Source organism: Nanorana parkeri, unplaced genomic scaffold, assembly GCF_000935625.1.
Source record: "Nanorana parkeri isolate BGI_ZX_2015 unplaced genomic scaffold, ASM93562v1 scaffold528, whole genome shotgun sequence".
Taxonomy (NCBI): Eukaryota; Metazoa; Chordata; class Amphibia; order Anura; family Dicroglossidae; genus Nanorana; species Nanorana parkeri.
In genome coordinates this window covers 1,056,799-1,076,460 of record NW_017306796.1, presented here as the reverse complement: position 1 = coordinate 1,076,460, position 19,662 = coordinate 1,056,799, and the positions used below count along the sequence as shown (strand labels likewise).

Genomic DNA, 19,662 nt, shown 5'->3' with positions numbered 1-19,662 from the left:
TAACATCCAGATATTTACTCCGTTGCTTTTGCACCTCTGCTGAAAAGTCCGGAAAAAAAGATATCTTAGATCCTTCATACATAATTTCTCTTTTCAATCGAGCTTTAAGTCGGATATTATCACGATCTTTATAATGAAGCAGTTTCACAATAAGGGGTCTTGGAAACCTCCCGGATTGCATTGATCTTGTAGGTATGCGATGAGCCCTCTCCACTGAAAAAAATGGGGAAAAGGACTCCTTACCAAAAATCTCTACTAGCCATTGCTCAATAAATGTACCAGAGTCCTTGCCTTCTACCTGCTCTGGGAGACCAAGTATACGAATATTATTTCTACGAAATCTATTTTCCATGTCTTCCAGATGTTTTAAATGTATTGCCACAGCTGACTACATTGTTATCATCTCTCCTTATAGGAGAAATATCATTTTCCAAGGAGTTAACTCTTTCCTCCACCTCCAGCATTCTCCCTTTCATTTCCTGCATAGCTTGCCGCAAGCAATTTAAATCAATTTGTATATTTTGAACTTGACCAGATAAACTGTTCAGGGAGACATTGCAGGCTTGTATCGCTGTAAATATGTCTCGAAGGGATGGCTCAGATTCCCCCACCGAATCCAACTGTAGAGGCTGGAGGGGAGGACTCTCGGTCGGAACCCCTGATGACATAGGGGGTCTCCCCACAACTTGTCCACTCCACCTTCCACCTCCTCCCCCTGTTGTGTCTGTCCAGCTTCACACATTCCCCCCAGACTGTCTCTGCCCTTGACAGGCTGTTTAATAGTGTCCTCACCAGGTGTTCGGGCAAACTTCTCCAGCTTACTAGCTGCCTCCTTCTGTCTCTCCTGCATGGAGCATTGTGCTGGGGAGCCAGCTCCATCTTGGATACGTTGATTGGAGGATGAGGAGGAGGAAGCCACTCCGTCTTTCTTCCCCCTCGTCATTCTGAATTTGCGGCTCTGAAGTCTCCCAACCCATCATCCACTTCCCCGTGCAGAGCCCTCAAAGCAGAGCAGTCGCGGTAGTTAGTTGAATTCGTGCCTTCCATGCACTATCTCACTGTCTCCATACTCGCGGGGAAAAGACTGGCCTGCGGCCGTTACGTTCGCCGCCACGCCCCCTTGAACGTCCGGCATCTCCAAGCTCAGATCCCTAGCATTGATCTTACACCAAAAGTCTCTATTTTAAGCAGCCCTAGGTACAGAAAATCAATCTCTAAAGGAACCAGGTCCCTGCCCTATGTTCCTCACAGGAAGGGGGAAGATCCATCGAGCTATCACATGGAAGGCCTGGGTGTCTCTCAACGTATAGAAAATATGGTATTTGTATGTCAGCCTTTGCAGAAATGACCTGTATTACCCAGCCACCAGCGCCATTCCTCCTGATCAGAAGGAGAATGTCTCCAACCGGAACACCTAAACTCTGCTGCTGTACTATGGTGGAAGGAAGGGGGCCAAACCTTGACAGCACTGCTTACGGTGGAAGAAAGAGGGACAAACTTTCACTGCGCTGAGTATTAGTGTTTTCTTTGAAAGCTGCAAAGTTTTAGTGGGCAAGTGAAATGACCCGACAATTCATTGTTCTTACCAGTTGTACAGCATTTAGGTATGTGTCCGCTCATGCATGACAAGAAAAGTGCTTGTCAGAAGCAGGAATCCACATAACCCCTCAGCCAGGATCATCTATTAAAAGACTGCTAGCCCCCAAGCGGTAAGATGCCTTACTTGACTTGCCACGACTAAGGTTTGAAGTAGGTCAGGTCAAATTCATAAGGTGCAGATCAGCTCAGTTTGACCTTGGCACAAACACAAAGAATTTAACAGCATGACCCAGCAGAGCTTTTACAACACTGTGATCTTTCTGTAGGAGCTGCAAGCTCTTGGGATTTGTCTTTCTGTATTTCAGGGGGGTTTTTCTGGGTGATTCTGCATTACAACAGCACAATGGTTGTGGCCCTTCCAACTCAAGCTAAGTGGGGGGAAAAATTGTCAGCATTGGGATTTGAATCCACGCCTCCATTTGGACACCAGAACACCCAGGCAAGGTGAAGAGACATCTCTTGAGTCTGGCACCTTAGACCACTTGGCCATCCTGACAAGACCTATGGGTGCTTCTGGCCTCCCTCTTGGAATATCCTCAACTCATGAGGATTAATGAGACCTTCCTTGATGTCATAAAAAGGTATGCTCCCTTGATTCTTCCTTTAGTGGGGATCGGTCACTGCAACTAGGGTACTTTGAGCAAACGAGTGGTTCCCATGTCTGCCAAGTGGTGCCCGTGGCTGCTGTTGGCATTCTCCCCAAAATACAGAAGAAATCCCATGCAGTACACGGTCTGCTTCTATGACTGGCATGTGTGGGAGAGGACTTGCAAGCAATGCCTTCCCAAAAATTAGCATGTCAGATCTAGATCAATAAAAAGTTTAGGCTGGAGTTGGGCTTTGAGCCTTATGTAACCGGTACAATGAACTTCTCTTGTTTTCTCCATCTCTGTTAATGTATGTAAACCCGCTCAATTAAATTCTGTTTGCTCTGATGAAAGCAATTTGTTGTATCTATTTGATAATTGCAAAAGCCCCAAAAAACTGTTGATCCTGACAGAAATCTGGTGAGCGCAAGCAGTATCAGCCTTGCAAAACACCTCCAGTGAGTAAGCATTGTCACCCAAGTACATGAAGTGTGATATCGGCAGGATCAGCAGGAAAAAAATATAGAAAAAAAGCCTAGAAAAAGAAAACTAATGCAGCCACCACATATAGGTAGCTGTATGGTACAATATATTACATTTTTGTTCTTTGGTTTAGATACACTTCAAGTCCACTTTAAGTATGTACAGAGGTTAAGAAGGTTCACACAGTGTTTTGTTATCATTGGCAAAATAAGAGATTCATAGCACCATTTGCCCTATAAGCACTTTTTAGTGTGTAATGGAATAGGTATGCTATTTTATTTAACGTGGACCCGAAATTGAAAAGTAGATCTTTTATCATATAAGGAGCATCACAACATTGTAATTGTGCTTAAGCAGTACACTGAAGAACTATGCCTTTACTGAAAAGATAGCAGTGCACTTCCAGGCACATGACTATGACTAGACACAAAGTACTAGGTACTAAGTACAGCTGCCACAAATATAGAGGTTGCCCTCTTCCTTATGAAAATGCTATCTTCCTGCCTCAGAGTCGCATAACCAGACCAAGTATGCATCAAATGATAGACATAGAAATCTTAAAATTACGTATATTTTTCTTGTTCTGGATCAGTAATTCAGAACATATTGAGGCCAGAGCATCAACAAGACAGCCAAGCAACAAGCATCAGATGGCAAGGACCGAATTGCAGCCTTCCTACCCTGTTTCCCTGAAAATAAGACCTATCCCGAAAATAAGACCTAGTACTATTTTTGGGAATTGCTAAAATATAAGACCTACCCCAAAAATAAGACCTAGTTGTGACCATTCCCAGGGCCGGTGGTGGCATAAGGGGGAACTTGAAGAGCCGCAGGAGAGAATCAGCGTTGCCAACGAAGCCAGCGCTAGTGGAAGCAAAGCGGCACCGGAGGGAGCAGAGCCGCATAAGCCAATGCTCCTCTATAGTGCCGGCTCCTGTCACAGGCGGAGTGATACCAAATGCACTCCGCCTGTGAGGAATCATAGTGAAAGTGCGCTTCGCTCATTCTGGTTACCAAATCGCTCTTTGAAAGGTACGGCACCCCTGATTGCCCTGATCACCCTATTCTTAACTTTGCCATTTTGGATTATTCACTTTGGATTTGCATGAACTTTGGATTGTTGTATAAAAAAAAAATAAGACCTACCCTGAAAATAAGACCTAGTGTGTTTATTTGAGGCCAAAAAAATATAAGACAGTGTCCTATTTTTGGGGAAACACGGTATATCTCTCCACACAGGTGTACTAAAAAGGGAACTCCAGCCAAACCTTTTTATTTATTCTTTAGTTACATAGAAATGGGATAAAAACCTGTCTCATGTTTTCTCTCTGCCTGTATTCCCTCTGAGGCAGTATCCCCTCAGGTGGTCAGTGGAACAGGAAGTGAGAAAAAATCTCTCCAACAGGATCAAAGCAGAAATAAAGAGTTGAAAGTGGTTCTAACCCTTCTCTATCCTAACAATGTGCTTTTTCTGTCCCCCATCAACCCCCTCTGTTACAAACTCAACCTCCCTCCCTCATTCACAGCACTTGCTTCACAACCACCTTTACCCTGGTCTCTATACCTCCCTGCCACACACCTGTACCTCCCCCATCTCCCTTTTACTCTGGACACAGCATCTCTCTGTGCCACCCACTTTACTCCACCAAGTCACATGATCTCCCTCTTATCCACTTAACATCCCCCAGTCACAGTGCCTTTCTGCCATTCACCACTCCTGCATTTCCAGGCACAGAACCTCTCTGCCACCATCACCTCCCCCGGCATGCACCTCACACCCTGGTAAAAAGGCCTCCCTTTTACCCCACCCCACCCTCCCTGTAGATTTTTTTATAAAATATACCAGCCAAACAAATCCACAATCCACATTTTTTTAAGAAAGCAGACAGGACATTAACATTTAAAGGCAAAATTACATAAAATTAGGTGCCAGGGGTACCATTTATGCAGGTTTGCTGGTACTGTGTATATTATTATCATTTTCATTTTATCCTGTATATTACTCAGAAGATTCAACATTCACTATAGCCTATAGACGGTATGTACAGTTGAAGCAGCTGCTATATCTTTCTGATACCCTAATGCAGGGCTCAAAATCTCCACTCGCCTGCTCGCATTTGGCGAGTAAAAATAAAGTGAGGGCGAGTGGAAATTTGGGTCTCCAAGTACTGGTCCGCAGGCCAACTCCGGCTCACGAGCCGGTACTATGTGACTTTTTATGTGTGGGAGGTTAATAAGGGGGAGCGTATTATTTTATGTGTGGGGGGGTTAATAAGGGGGGAGTATATTATTTTATGTGTGGGGGGGTTAATAAGGGGGGAGTATTTTATTTTATGTGTGTGAGGGGGCTTATAACAGCGGGGGGGGGGTGTGCGGGGGGGTGTAACGTTGAGAAGTGTATTATTGTGTTTTAAGCTGCCTATACACCTTACAACCATAGCACAACGTTTGTTATGCGCTGGTTGTAAGGTCATTAAAATTTTGTACGATCGTACTTGGACAAGCAGATCGTACTTACAATCATTGCAAGCCCGCCCCGCTGAGGGGAGGGCTACCGATGATTGCAGTGCTGAGCAGGCAGTGTGCGCTTGCGCACACCGGCCCATGCGGCATTTGCCTTCCGGCCACACCACCAACCCACCAAAAATCGTACGATTTTATGCAGGTTTTCCAGCGTGCTTGGAAGATGAAAGTCGTACGACTGTACAGTAGAAGCGGTCGCACGCTGCCCATACACCTCCCGATTAACGTACGATCGCGGGATCACCCGCGATTATTGTACGATAATCGTCAGGTGTATGGGCACCTTTAGTGTATGTGTATATTAGGCCCCATTCACACCTACAGTATATTTCAGGTTCCTGTGTCAGGAACTTGCTTTTTCCTGCAACAGGAATCCCTAATCTGACGTTTACAAGCGGTAACTATCATAAGATAAGAATTATCATAAAATTATTGAAGGGGGTGTGTTTAGGGGCAGAGTTAAGGCCAGCGCAGGGTAAGGGTTAGGTGGGGCAACTCGTGGCTAGTAACTCTTAAGGCCTGGCTAGTAGCTCAGGACTTGAAATTTTGAGCCCTGCCCTAATGTATCCCTTCCAGCAAATGGCACAGAGATCTTCTTGATTTGAGTTTCATTAAAAAACATTAAAAAAACACAAGACTCTTTAGAGACAATTTAAAGACCATTAATTAAAGGCTAAACCAGAGGCTGATATAATATATCAATTCACAAAACCCTAGTGATATTTCTAAGGGTACTAATAAACCTGGAGAATTATAGCTCAAATTCAGACAATGATGGGGACTTCAGAGTACAGCTGGAGAGTGTAGAAACTTGGAAGTATTGAAAAAGATAGCAAAAGAAAATACATATGCAAATCTTAAATGTCCTTATCCAGCTTTACAATATTCTCCAAGTGTCAGATTATTCTTAAGAGAAAAATTGTGAACTCTGATGTACTGGTACTTTTAGTGCTATCACTAGTTCGTTTTACAGACATTTAAAATGACACTTTTAGTATGCTGATCCTAGCAATACAGAGACTTTCTTTTGCTTAATCATAGATTTAGCTTGGGGGTATAGTGCCTCCAACATGTTCTTGATCTGCATTGGGTCTTTTCAAAACTGGATGTGTCCGTAACTGGTCCGGTGGGCATTCTCAGCGAGCATCTTCATAGGGCATTCGGACCATCTCAGCTGCCTCTTGTGACTAACTTCAAATCAACTGAGACGATGGAAATGTTATTGTTCGAAAGTAAAGTTTTGGTAGCTATTTAACTTCTCTTTAGTCTTGCAACCTATATCTCAGAAATCTGTGCACCAAAAAAACTCCAGCTGGTGCCTGTATTTTTTGAGCATTTGCTTTTGTCAGTGGAAATACACGTGCTCTGGTTGCTAGAGAATGTCTGTTGTCCTTCAGTTTGGATTGACCAGCAATTACGTTTTACATTATTTGTTCAAACCTTTTTAAAGGCAATAGACGCTAGGGCAGTTATAAAACAAGAAGATTTCTTACCAAGGATAACAGGCAGGGAAATGTTTGCCTCTCCACCATGAACTTCTCTCCAGTGACTGATAGTATAACTGCATGTAGCAAAAAAATCTGGTGCACAGTTGTGCTGAGAGGCCAGTGAAGATAATAATGTGCATTTCTGACCTTGGAAGCCCTCATTATTTATCTGATATCAACTCCTAGATCCAAAAGGTACAGTTGACAAAAATGAGGATCAAATCTATCACGTTACTTGCTTTTTTTTCTGTAATGTGTAAGGCAGCCTAAAAACTGAGTTAGCCTCTACAATGAAAGCCTCCACTATGTAAATTACAGGTTAAACTTTTTTAGAAGTGTTATTTGCACTTTCCTCTCTGGTGTGTCCTCTGATGTGTAGTATAACTGTATTTAGAGTTGAAGTGCTTGCCACACTCTCTGCAGACATAAGGCTTGTTCTCTGTGTGAGTGTTCTGGTGCTTGCGTAGGTTCGACTTGTCTGTGAAGCATTTCCCACATTGTGGGCACATGTGGGGTCGTTCCCCTGAGTGGATCCTCTGATGAATTATCAGATATGATTTGTAGGCAAAGTTCTTCCCACACAGGCTGCAGGTATGAGGTTTTTCCCCCGTATGAGTCCTTTGATGCATGGTAATCTGCGATTTGTATGTAAAGTGTTTTCCGCACTGGTCGCACCGGTGTGGTTTCCCACTCAGGTGAGTTCTCTTGTGGATGGTCAAATGAGATTTGGTGGCATAACGCTTATCACACTCATCACAGCCATATGGCTTTTCACCTGTATGAGTTCTCTGGTGTCGAATAAGATTGGATTTGTAATCAAAGTATTTTCCACACTCATCACAGTGATGAGGTTTTTCCTCAACATGCAGAGCTTGATTGCTGGTTTGAGAATACGATCTCCTAACTCTTTCAGAATTCTTTCCAACATTCCTGATCTCTGACTGCTTGTCTCCCTTTGGTTCTTCATGATCTATATTGGTAAAGCTCTCATTTAGAAGCAGCGATCCTTGTTCACATTCTTCAGACACAGAAGTAAATGTGAGATTGCCTGTCTCATAGGAAGGTGATTTTTCAGGTGAATTTTCTTCTTGAAGCCCATGAAAAAAGCTAAGGTCATCCTCTGCTAAACCATCCGGTGAGCAGTTCACACTATAGGAGTCTTCAGGAATAGTCCTGTCTATAAAACTATCAGTGAATGCAGGGTGCGCTGGAAAGAGTAAGGAGAATGTATTATTACTGAGAAAAAACCTAATGGATAAGAGAAGCATTTAAGGGGCACATATCAAAATGCAAATATGTAAAATGTAATATTTATATAGGAAATAGGTGTAGCTTGAAAATGTAAACATATAAATTATAATAGAGGAAATACTAAAAAAATTGTTCCTCTTCCCTTCACAGTTCAAAATGATGTACTGTCTATGCCAGAAAGTAAGACCATAACCGAGTACGCAGTAACGCTAATATTACTAAATAGGTGAACAAAATGCTTCTTTCAAACACAAATCATTAAAAAGATTAAAAATGTTCTCGCCAGTGCAAAGACACTAATTTAGTGTTACACTAAGGGGTTTATTTATACATATTTTCACTTCCAATTCACACAACTTTGCACCGAGGGTACACACATTTTCCAACTGAATACAATGAATGATTGAAAGTTGAGTGAATTTTGAGTGTGTGTGTGTGTGTGGGTGTATGTATGTGTGTGTGTATAAATAAACGCCCAAGATTTTAGGTGATAACAATTACGGGCTTAAGAAACAATTTAAGTAAATATAGATATGCTTTTGCAATAAAATACATAATCATTCTTACAGTAGAAATAAACAGCAGTTAGGGATGAGCAAAGTTATTTTGGTAAACGTTCTCCTTTTTTTCCCTGTTATTTGGAAGGTATATTATGTTTTAAGAGGGGGTATTTAGCATAGTTTAGTTTGGGGGTTTTTAGAGCTTTTTCTATTTGTGTTTTTTATTTATTTATTTTATTGTTTATTTTGTTGTTACTTGTGTACTGTTGCTTTTTTTCCCCATTTTGTGTTTCCTATCCGTTTTGTGCAAAAGAATACATAAAATAATGAGGGCCTGTTTTTTTTAGCACAAGAGCAGGTCCAGGATAGCTTAAAAGAGCTTCAATAACCCTTCGGAGCTATTAAATGCCCACTGCACCCTTAACAAAACATTCCCCATTAAGATCAATGCATTTCAGTAAAATCTCTTGGATTTTCCAGAAAATTTCAAGGAATTTGTTTTTCTCAATTTCAGTCATCCTTAACAGCAACACCTCACTTTCAGGTAAACCTAGGTAGGACAGGGAAGGCTATCACTGAGGGACTGAGTTAAAAGGTAAAGTCTTCTGCTATCAGCACCACAGGAGAATAAAACTGGGCACAATAAGTGAAATTGAAACTTTTTTATGGACTAGTTTTCTGTGACTTTGAGCTAAATTGTACGATATAAATTTATATCAAAACCTTGAGATTCACAAAACTAATGTGTGCAAGGAGACCATTTGACCATTTACAACTGTCATTTTTAAGCTGTCCACTTAAAACAGATTAAACCTTTCATAAGATAATAAAGCTTGGGGTAAAATGCCACTGCACATGCTTCTTTGGGAGGAAATGTCAACCTTTATTTGATCTGTCATGAATCATTCTGTGAGATGTTCCAAAGGAGTTGCAAAGCAAAGTCCAGTAACGCTGTCTTACCTGTCCAAGCATCAACGTGGGTTTCCTGCTCGCAGGTCCTGGCATATAGATCCTCAGTTTGATCATTGTCAGATACATGGTTAGGGTAATATTCTTCTGTCATATGGAATGGAAAACACAAAAATATCATGTTTATGGCTGACACTCCTATTTTTTAAACCAGCATTAACTCTTTTCCACCCAATTAATGCACGATGTTAATTTTTAAAGCATGGTGTCCTAAGCTATTTATGCATTAATAAACATCCTCCCTCTCAATCCCGGGTCACCGGCAGCTCCATTTCCCGCTGATGATCAGGAACCAACAAGAATGGTTCCCAATCATGTAATCACTTTGTCAACGATGACACAGTAATTGCATGCAGGCTGGAGGCTTCCTTGACAAAAGAAGCATTCAGTCTGCAGATGGAACTACAGATGCCTTTTCATCCTGAAGGTGGCAGTGGTCATCAGTTTAATAATGTAACTGTGTGATACAAATAGATATTGATCTATTTGTTAGAATATTGATAGAAAAAATTAGTCATATAGTTATTGTCAAATTAGCCAAAGCATGTTGATACTGCTAAACTTCTACTGGGCATCAAGGACCTCTGGTAATAAAAGGGTTAAAGGGCATATTTAAGTTACTCCACCAAAAAGGGGTCAGCAACTTTATTAATGGGTATACTGTATCATGAAGATGAACTACAAAGTAACAATTCACATACCTAGACTACAATGCAATTTGTATATACTGTATAAAAAATGATTTTTTACATCTTATAATAGCTGTTTTGGCATTTAAAATGTATCTATACCCAAACCTTTTTATTTTAGTTTTGGATAGAATGGGGAAAATTTAGAACTTCCTGTCAGGTTTTACTGCTATCCGGGGCTCCGTGAGAGCGATTTCCCCTCACTTTCTCTTCTGGGAACAATCTTCTACCAAAAAGAAAGAGGGAAAACAGACAACAATAAAAAAAAGCTGGACGCTCTGGCATTCCCCTGCATAACTTTAAGGGGTAAAAAAACCTTTTCACCAGACAGAAAGTGAGGGAATCTCTTCAACAGAGTCTACAGCTGCAGTAAAATAGTGAAATATGACAAGAGTTCTAAACCTTCCCCACGGTATCCACAGCTAAAAAAAAGTTTTCGATATAGATACACATGAATTAATTTTTATCAAAACTGGTTATTTATTTTGTTTTCTTTAAGGCTGTTAAAGTATAATTTTTATTTAAAGAGTATTTTAGGTAGTGGGAAACGATTTGACCCTGTGTCAGTTTTTTACTATTCTACTGCAAAGTAAGGCAGTAATACAGCATACAAATCATTTTATTTTTTTTGCGGAGTGTGTCTTTGTTGAAGTTAAAGGCTGGGTTCACACCTAGGCGTATCGAATATGCGCGTTTGTCGCGCGTTTTTACCACGATTCGCGTTTCCGAGGGCTACTTGGCTGTATCCCAATGGAAACGCGCAACAAAAATGCCCCAAAGAAGCTCCTGTACTTCTTTGGGCATAGGGCGTTCTGTAGCGCGTTCATACGGCCTGTAATACGCCCGGTGTGAACCATACCCATAGGAAATAATGTATTTTGGTGTTTGAGCGTTTTGCAGAGTGTTCAAATGCGCTACAAAGCTCCCAGGTGTGAACCAGGCCTTATCCTCACTTCCTGTTCAGGTGACAATGTTATCACTGGGAGAGAAACTGGGGATAAATCTTTTCAATGAGGCATCAGACAGCACTAAAAACCTGCCAGGGGTTATACCCATTCCTTACTCTGTCCAAAGTTTAAAAACAAAAACGGTTTTGAATGAAGTTATAATTTAAGTATATTAGATTCTAATCTTTGAATTGCAATGATCGCTCAGTTCTGAACCTGATCTTACCAGAATAGATTTGTGAGTCAATTTCCACCTGAAGAATGTCATTTTCATTTGTTTCACAGTCGTCCCTCTCATTGATTAGGGCATTGTCCTGCTCATCTATAAAATTGTCTGGTAATATAAATGAAAAATACAACAATTCAACATTATCTGTCATACAAGTAATAATACCAAAACATTATTTAATACACGTTGTATAATTTTCCCACCCACAGTTTAAAGCAAGTTTAAAGTAGCATAATAAAACCAGGAAAAGACATGCATACTGCCACTGTATGCCCCTCTCCTAATAGCCTGTATGGCTATTAGGAGAGGGGCATACAGTGGCAGTATGCAGTTTACCTTTATCCCTTTACAGTCTATCCCTTTACAGGCTATTATGAGAGGGGCATACAGTGGCAGTATGCAGGTTACCAGAGGGGCCCCTAAAAATGGAGCTTCCAGGAATGGGGTTATTCTTTTTATATGCATGTCTTTTCCTGGTTTTATATGCTGCCACATACACAGTCATGCAAGGTTTTATGGGAGAACAAAGACAGCAATAATAAAACCCCCTTCATTAGTATCAGTGGCAGCAATAATAACCATTCCTCCTTCACTGGTGACAGTGGCAGCAATGATAACCTCCTCTATCAATGGTATCAGTGGAAACAATATTAAACCCCCTTTATTGGTGTCAGTGGTGTTGTCAGCAATAAATAATGCCCATTCAATGGTATTTAGTGGCAGGGCCAGCAAGAAATATTTCACCTTCATTGGTGTTCAGTGGCAGCAGTAAAGAGTTACATATGTACAATGTATACCCAAAAGACAAAAGAAATCTAAGGAATCCCAAAAGCTTGCATGTTTAATAACCTAACATAGCCAATAAAGAGTATTACTTAAGGCAGAAGTAAAGCATCTATAAAAAATATAAAAAGGTTGGGCCAGGTGCTTTTAGCCATAATGTGCTAGTATCCAAAGCATATTAGCACATTATGGCAGACTTACCTGCCAAACCAATCACCTTCAGCGCTGCACTTCTCCCACACTGGCACTTCCATTTCCCTTCCTGTCTTCAGCAGCTTGATTGGCTGGCTGATGACACAACTCCCACGCATTGTGCATGAGAGTTACTTCACCTTGGCATGTCAGGTCTGTGCTCTGAGCTGCGCATGCACGGCTTAGTGTACAGCAAAAATAATGCTGAATGGCAGCACGAAGCTTTTATGGCATGAATGGCAGAAGAGACTAACACAGTCTCTTCTGCCATTCATGCCTACCTACCACTGGAAGTGTGCTGATCTACCTCCAATCAAGGTGGAAAGACCTGCCATGCCAGTCTCAGGCCCGCACAGGGGAAAGTGGAACCCGAGATAGCTGGCAGCAGTGGCGGGGGGGAGGGGGGGTGGTCAACACACTCGCCAGCAGTGTACAAACAATGTTTATTTACATATTGCAGCCCTAAAGAGGTTAAACTACAAACCTTCTGCACTAATCAATGGCTAACACAAGACTCTGCTACTGCTACATATCATTTTGTCAGAGATGGTAGGTTTTGCCTTGTCCGGACCTCTTTGGTATTAGTTGTGTAGTATGTAATTAAATTACAAAGGAGATATTTATTTTACTCACCTGCACAGTTGCTCGAAAGCATTTCATCCTGTTGAGCGCCCATTATTCCTCCATCCATTATGTCCTTCATATATAGAGGGTCATTATTCTCATGACATTCTGTAAATATCAGGAAGATACTTAGTCACAAATGTACATACACAATAAAAGCAATGTATTAAATTAATTAATTGAAAGGAATACTTAATTGAAAGGAGGTTTAATCTTAGGATTTCAGAAGGGCTTCTTTACTGTTGGAGCAAAGTAATTGTGGAACTCTCTTCACAAGATAATGGTGTTAGCCAAGAGAGTTAATAAAGTTAAGATGTCGTTTTGCAGGGAGCATAATAAACAGAACTACGGGAATTACAATGGGCTAACACTCACACACATAGGTTGAACTGGATTCAGCTTTATCCACTATGTAACAATTATTTCAGACATTAGAGTGAAATTGATTAAACCTGCTCCCCTTATGCGGTGCCCCGCCCCTGTCATTCAAATATCAAGTACTAGAACTGTGGATCTGTTCATAAGAAGGGGAATGGGGAAAATAGAGTTTCTTCTTTTTTGGATGTTTAAAGCAAACAGAGGTTAATTTTTTTTAAATAAAAGTGGGCCTTATGCCTGTATTATCTCAGCCATGCACAGCTTAGAGCAGCATAATAGACAAAAATATACTTACTGATGAAATGTTTGAAACTTCTTTGACTTTTACCCACCTTGGCTAATATCTGCTAGGACGTCAGAAGGATGACATTTCTTTGGGTTCTGCACTGTAACCTCATGATAAAATTGTTTATGTTCCTCTATAAAGTCCCACTCTTCTAAAGAGAAATAGATTGAGACATCCCCACATTTTATAGGCACCTGAAATACACAAAGTGGGAGTGTCTAGAAAAAAGATTTTTGAGTATTTTATCTCCAACCCCATTGTTTTTGTCAGTTTTGGATAGAGTAGGGAAGGATTAGAAAATTTGTCAGGATTTCATGGTACCTTGTGTCCTCGCTGAGATGATTTATACTCCCTTTTTGCTGTGCTTGCTTGTAACTGGGACAAAATGTGATGGGAAATTTGAAGATTTTACAGTTGTCACCACCACAGGAGGGGGAAAACTCTATTACCTGGGACAACTGTTTTAGTGACACCTGTCCTCTCATTTTAGGTAGATTTATTCTCTTATCCTGTGGCATCTCTTGGGCACGAAGGGAAGAAAAATCACCCTCATGGGGACACAGACAACAAAAATAAAACAGGAGTTCTAATCATTCCCTATTCTATCCAAAACACAAAAAAGGTGGGGATGTACTTTTAAGCAAAGCGCAAGGTAAACAGCTAATTACACCGCTGAATACATGCAACTTGTATATCCAGCTAAACAAAATATTTTCTAAAAAATGCTCACACCTAAAAGTTTGAAAATCTTGTTACAGGATGTTTTAAACAACATCTGTAATAAAAAGTCAAGCACTATCAAGGCTAAATCTAAGAAACAGGGTTGGACAAATGGGTAGGCAAATGCCATGCCATATAAGCATTGGGGTGTAAACTGTAAACTAAAAATTCTATATAGGTTCACCCCAACCTCCTAATCACCCAAGCCATATATCATACAGACCTCATTATGCCTGCAGCATGCCCACTTCCTTGTAAAATTTTGGATCTTAACACTCCACTCCTAGTCTGATTCCCTGTTAAAAAATACGGCCATGTGCCCTGAAAGGGCATAGGCTGTGTGCAAAAAGGCAAGCGTAGGTGTCATTCTTTTTGGCTGTGCATGGTGCTTGTACATCTTTTTAGGAGGCAGGAGTGTGTAGGAGAGGATAGAGGAATAGAAATTCTGCAGGGAAGCAAACAAGTCATGAGTACTGTATACTGGTTAGTGTGCACTTGAGGTCTGTAATATATATGCCAAGGGTGATTATGAGGGCAATAGGGTGGGGCTTGTTTGTGGCCCAACTAGGTCAACATAACCAATACAGAGAGAATGCAATAGGACAAAAATAGTTAGAGATGTAAAGTCACACTAACACTGAATTAAAATTCGGTGGACACATTTTTCCCCACAAGCAAATCATCAAAAATATGAATACCATACTAACGTTGTTGGTGACCACTACATGTTCACAGCACATATCCATATTAAGATTCACCAATACACTATTGTCTTAAAAGGAAAAAAAAGACAGGAAACCATCAAAGTGAATATATAAAAGACACCTAACTACAAATATAGAAAAAGTTTCAACACCTAAAGAGTTGTGGCAGGGAGTCTGAGACACCGTCACAACCAAATATTATTATTTGTTTGCATTTTTGCAAAGTATTGAAGTTTTATACTATGTTCAGTCTAACCATTAAAGGAGAACTATCACGTACCTGATGGGAGACTGACCGTGTGAGGAGGCTTCCCTTGCACCTCATGTCCTGAGGCCTCTGGAAGTGGAGACAAAGACCTGGCGGACAGCGAGTGGCACAGGTGCCAGTGGTGTTGAAACCATGCAAGCAGAAGGTTGCTTCTGTAGCTGAGCAGGGGTAATCCAGAAATCCGGGGCAAAGCACATGCGCCCAAGTGTTCTATGAACATCACGGAGAACTGGATTTGGCGCATGCGCAGAAGGTGAGGGTTGCTGACAAGAACTATGGGGTTAGGGCTTTTCCCCATAGTTCGCCTTAGGGTAACGGGAGGACACAAACTAGCGTCCTCCCGTCACCCTAAGCTAATTTACTGACTAATGACAGAGTGATATCTACACTATATGAAATCTTATATTCCAGGAGTACTCACCTCTCCAGACAGTAGGTGGGTGGCCCTATGAGGGGAATTCTTCTTCACTATTACATACTCCTAAACAACAGAAAACAATGATATGACAGATATGTCTACTAGCCATTTCAGTTAGTTACAGATTATAAAGCACAGCAAGGTATTTAATCCATTTGCCATTTTTACCAACGTGCTCCATACACTTTGAAACTTGCAGATTCTAGTCTGCACACACAAGGCAGCAGAGCGTATGCAACATTTATGGGGTTTTTTCTTAGATGAAGAAGATACAATAATTTCCTTATAATATAAAACAATAACGCCCAATGCCAGTAGCCTTCATTGTTTTATTTTGGGCTATAAGGAGGCTATTCAGAGTGGGATACTCCCTGTCAACTGGGTATGGCTACAAGGGACTACTCTGAACGGGATACTCCGTGTCAATGGTGCATGGCTTTAGTGGCTATTCAGAGCAGGATACTCCAGGTCAATGGGGTATGGCTATGAGGGGCTATTCAGACTGGAATACTTTGTGTCAATGGGGCAAAACTATGAGGGGCTACTTAGAGCAAGATACTTCATGTGGGATGTGGAAATATCAAGGGACTCTGTGTGTAGCTTAAGATGGTCTGACTGATTGTCGTCCAATGTCCACTAAGGTGATAGTATGGGTGATGGTTTGCACTCCCACTGTCTCTACCCCGGGTGAGTTTTCGTAGGTAAAATGCCATTATCAAAAAATTAGAGGTTCAATAACTACTCTTATGCTATCCAAATTTAATATTTACATATACCTCAACTTGCTTTTAGTACAATTGTTTCCTCTCAAAGATTCATTTAAAGTTTGCCTTATATGACTAGTGTTATATGTTTTTACCTCTCCAGTAAGCAGGTAGATGATCCCCAGGGCATGATTCAAGATCCTCTCAGTTAGGTGCCTCTTTTCCTTTTTCATTTTGGTGTAAATAAATGCTGCAAGCACTGATTCTAAAAAAGAAATGTTGGAGAATTAGGTGAAGCCAGCTAGTTACTCAGATACAGCACATGCAATCAAAAATTTTATTGATGTCCATCAACTTGTATCAGCTTCATCCTGCACAAGTGGCAAAACAGTGGCAACTATATGCTTCCCCCCCCCCCCCCCCCCCCTCAATCCCCCCCACTGCAAGGGTTAAGTGCTTCTTAGGTCTAGGTGGGAGAAAAAGAGGCTGTATTACTTACCTTAACCACTTTCCTCTTCTCCCTGATGCTCCAGGCTGTGTGTGGTCACTCAAAGTCATCACATACAATGCAAGGCTATTAACCCTGCATTGTACGTAGAGGAGGCAGGTGTGTGATCGTGGCCAGGAGCGCTTTAGAGAGACAGCTTCACAGATGGAAGGAAGACCTTGCTGGAGTGAGGTATAAGGTGAATATTACAGCTTATTCCTCTACCCCTAGATAAAAAGAGCGATTAACCCCTGCAGTATGGGGTGTTTTTTTTCTTGTGCACTGATTTGAGCTTTAAGTTTGGAGTTTAGGTGATACCCATTATTGTTTGACTTAAGGTATTAAAGATAAAAATCTTTTGGAACCCCTTAGATGGCTTCTACAGGTTTTATACATTTCTAAAAATGGTTCTGCAACCTACAGATTTATACACAGAGTTGAAAGGAGGGGCAATGAAATATTACTATTTAAATAATACAACTGTTTATTTTGACACACTTAAAAATGAATGGCTATCATAAAGGGTTAGGCTTTAGAGAAAGAGATTAGAGCTTGGGAATGTGATTGGCGTATTTGACTTGGAGATAAGTCCAGGCACAATCCGCACCTCAAATTATTATTATTATTAAATAGTATTTATATAGCGCCAACAGTTTGCGCAGCGCTTTACAATATAAGGAAGACATTACAATTCAAGACAAGATGGTAAGGAGGGCCCTGCCCCTGAAGGCTTACAATCTGAAAGAGGGGGAAATTATACATGAGGGGGTAGCTGTGTGGGGATGAATGAGAGTCATTTTGAAATGACCATATACCAGAGATGCAATTAAATACAACCACAATAGTAATTAGATCTTAAGAGTGGTATTGGGGTGCTTGACGTCACACTTCAGTGAAAATGAGAGTCCCTTTGACATGTTCATATACCTTTGATCAAAGGCTTAACGAGAAACAGGCTTTACTGTCAAAGGTCAGAAATTCAATTACATTTATAGTGGTACATAACATTCCTGTCCCTATTTAAAACCACAGACTAGTATTGTATATATTTGTACAAATTTAGATTCCCATTTCAGCATTATATCAGAGTAATTATGTCTCCCATTACAGCCACTAAGCTTATTCCAACATGCCAGAAGCAAAAATAACAAAAGGATTGCAGAGATAAATACTGTTGAATCTATCAAGAGAAAAAGAAAGTATTTTATTCAAAGCAAAAATCAAGGCAAAAAACCCCCAAACATTTGCAGCATATCACGGAAATACCAGTACAGTTGGAGCCTTTACATGTACATTGTGTTCCTTCGCAAACCTTGTAAGTACAGAAAAATACATGGAGATCCACCGGAAATTGAGTCAGCTCTTTAATTTCAAATTATGAGTTGATGTGGATTACTTATAAACTATAAACAAAAAATACACTTTTTTTGTCTTGATATTCATCCAAACTTCTCATCCCCCTCCCTCTTCCCCCAAAGTCTATATTTGTTATATCTTAGTCTGCAACTTTAATATATACTGACTTATGTTGAAGAAATGTAATTCATCTGTAACTTGAACTGTTACTACTTAATTTAAAAAAAATAAAACAATTAAGTACAAAAAAAAGAGAATTATAAGTCTAAAAACACATATTGATACAATTAATGTGTGTGGCTAAGATAAGAAAATAGCACTGAGCTGAGTTCTGTACATTCTGGTCCTGGTTACATGTCCTAAAATTCCTTTCTTTAGTTAGACTTCTACATACTACCTGCAACCTGCAGAAAACACATACATCTGGTGTAAAAAAAAAAAAAAAGCAACTGACTAGATTCCAGGTGTCATTTTGCCAGCATGGACCAATTAATAAAGTACAGTATCTGATTTGCTGCAATCTATGTTTTGTCTTATATTGTCTTATTTTTGTTTAATTTATGTATTTGTCCTGTAATAAAAAAATATGTTTTCAGGGTTTTTTTTCATTTAAGCTAATAAAGATATATATATATAATTTTATTTTTTTAAGTTCTAAATGAGAAAGATACAGCCTGACAGGAGGACACTATATTTTTTATTTAAAAAAAAAATCTGTCTATTACAATAAACGTACAAAATAAACGCAGTGCTAAGTAAACCATTATGTAAAAAGTACACAAATTACAGTTTAAACACCCAGTAATTATCCTCTTCCCCTCTATTAAATTTACAGGAGCCCTCATGTCTCCTTTTATTTATGCAATTAAATTCCAATTAAGTATTCATTTCATTATATTATATTCTACTACTCTGGAAACTTATAAATCAAAAGGTTCTATTGCTGATTATTGCTATAGCCATAATATGAAAGATTAGATTAAAACAACTTCTAGGTAGCATGATGCAGTGCATGCAGAAATGAAAGCTACTAGATTACCCCTGAAAAGTGCTAGTAAACAATATTTCTAAAATCAGATTTCTAAGCACAATATTTGAGACATCACTTTGTATGAGCGCACATAGAAATACAGAAACTACACAGAGATAAGGCTCTTCTAACAAAGCAGTTCAGCCCATACCTTGCAGTCAAATAGGGTTTTAAAAGGAAGTGATGTTGTGTCCACTCTATCCCAGGATTCTGGGAGTTGTAGTAGTCTAGACTGGTACAGCTGGGACACAGATGCACTGACTGGACTGCAATTCCCAGTGTCCCCTGAACAGTGTGTCTCATTGTGAGGGGTAACCAATCATAGCTTGAAGCAGGATCAGGCATCATTTGTAACTTCACATCTCGCTGCCTCTCTGGGCATTTCATGTGCATTATTGGTCTTTTGTATCATTGGGCTCTGAAGAATAAACATGGATTTCAATATTCT

General features: G+C 40.2%; 1 protein-coding gene across 1 annotated transcript; it reads right to left on the bottom strand.

Annotated features, from left to right (window-relative positions):
• Nucleotides 1–6,908: 6,908 nt before the first annotated feature.
• On the bottom strand, nt 6,909–19,397 carry LOC108791120 (zinc finger protein 567-like). The gene is made up of 8 exons (XM_018561504.1): nt 19,366–19,397; nt 16,497–16,606; nt 15,641–15,700; nt 13,574–13,721; nt 12,873–12,971; nt 11,262–11,369; nt 9,391–9,486; nt 6,909–7,886 (listed from the first exon to the last, which is right to left on the bottom strand). The coding sequence occupies exons 2-8, from the start codon at nt 16,572–16,574 to the stop codon at nt 7,018–7,020; spliced, it is 1,458 nt and encodes a 485-aa protein (XP_018417006.1). The 5' UTR covers nt 16,575–16,606; nt 19,366–19,397; the 3' UTR covers nt 6,909–7,017.
• Nucleotides 19,398–19,662: the final 265 nt, after the last annotated feature.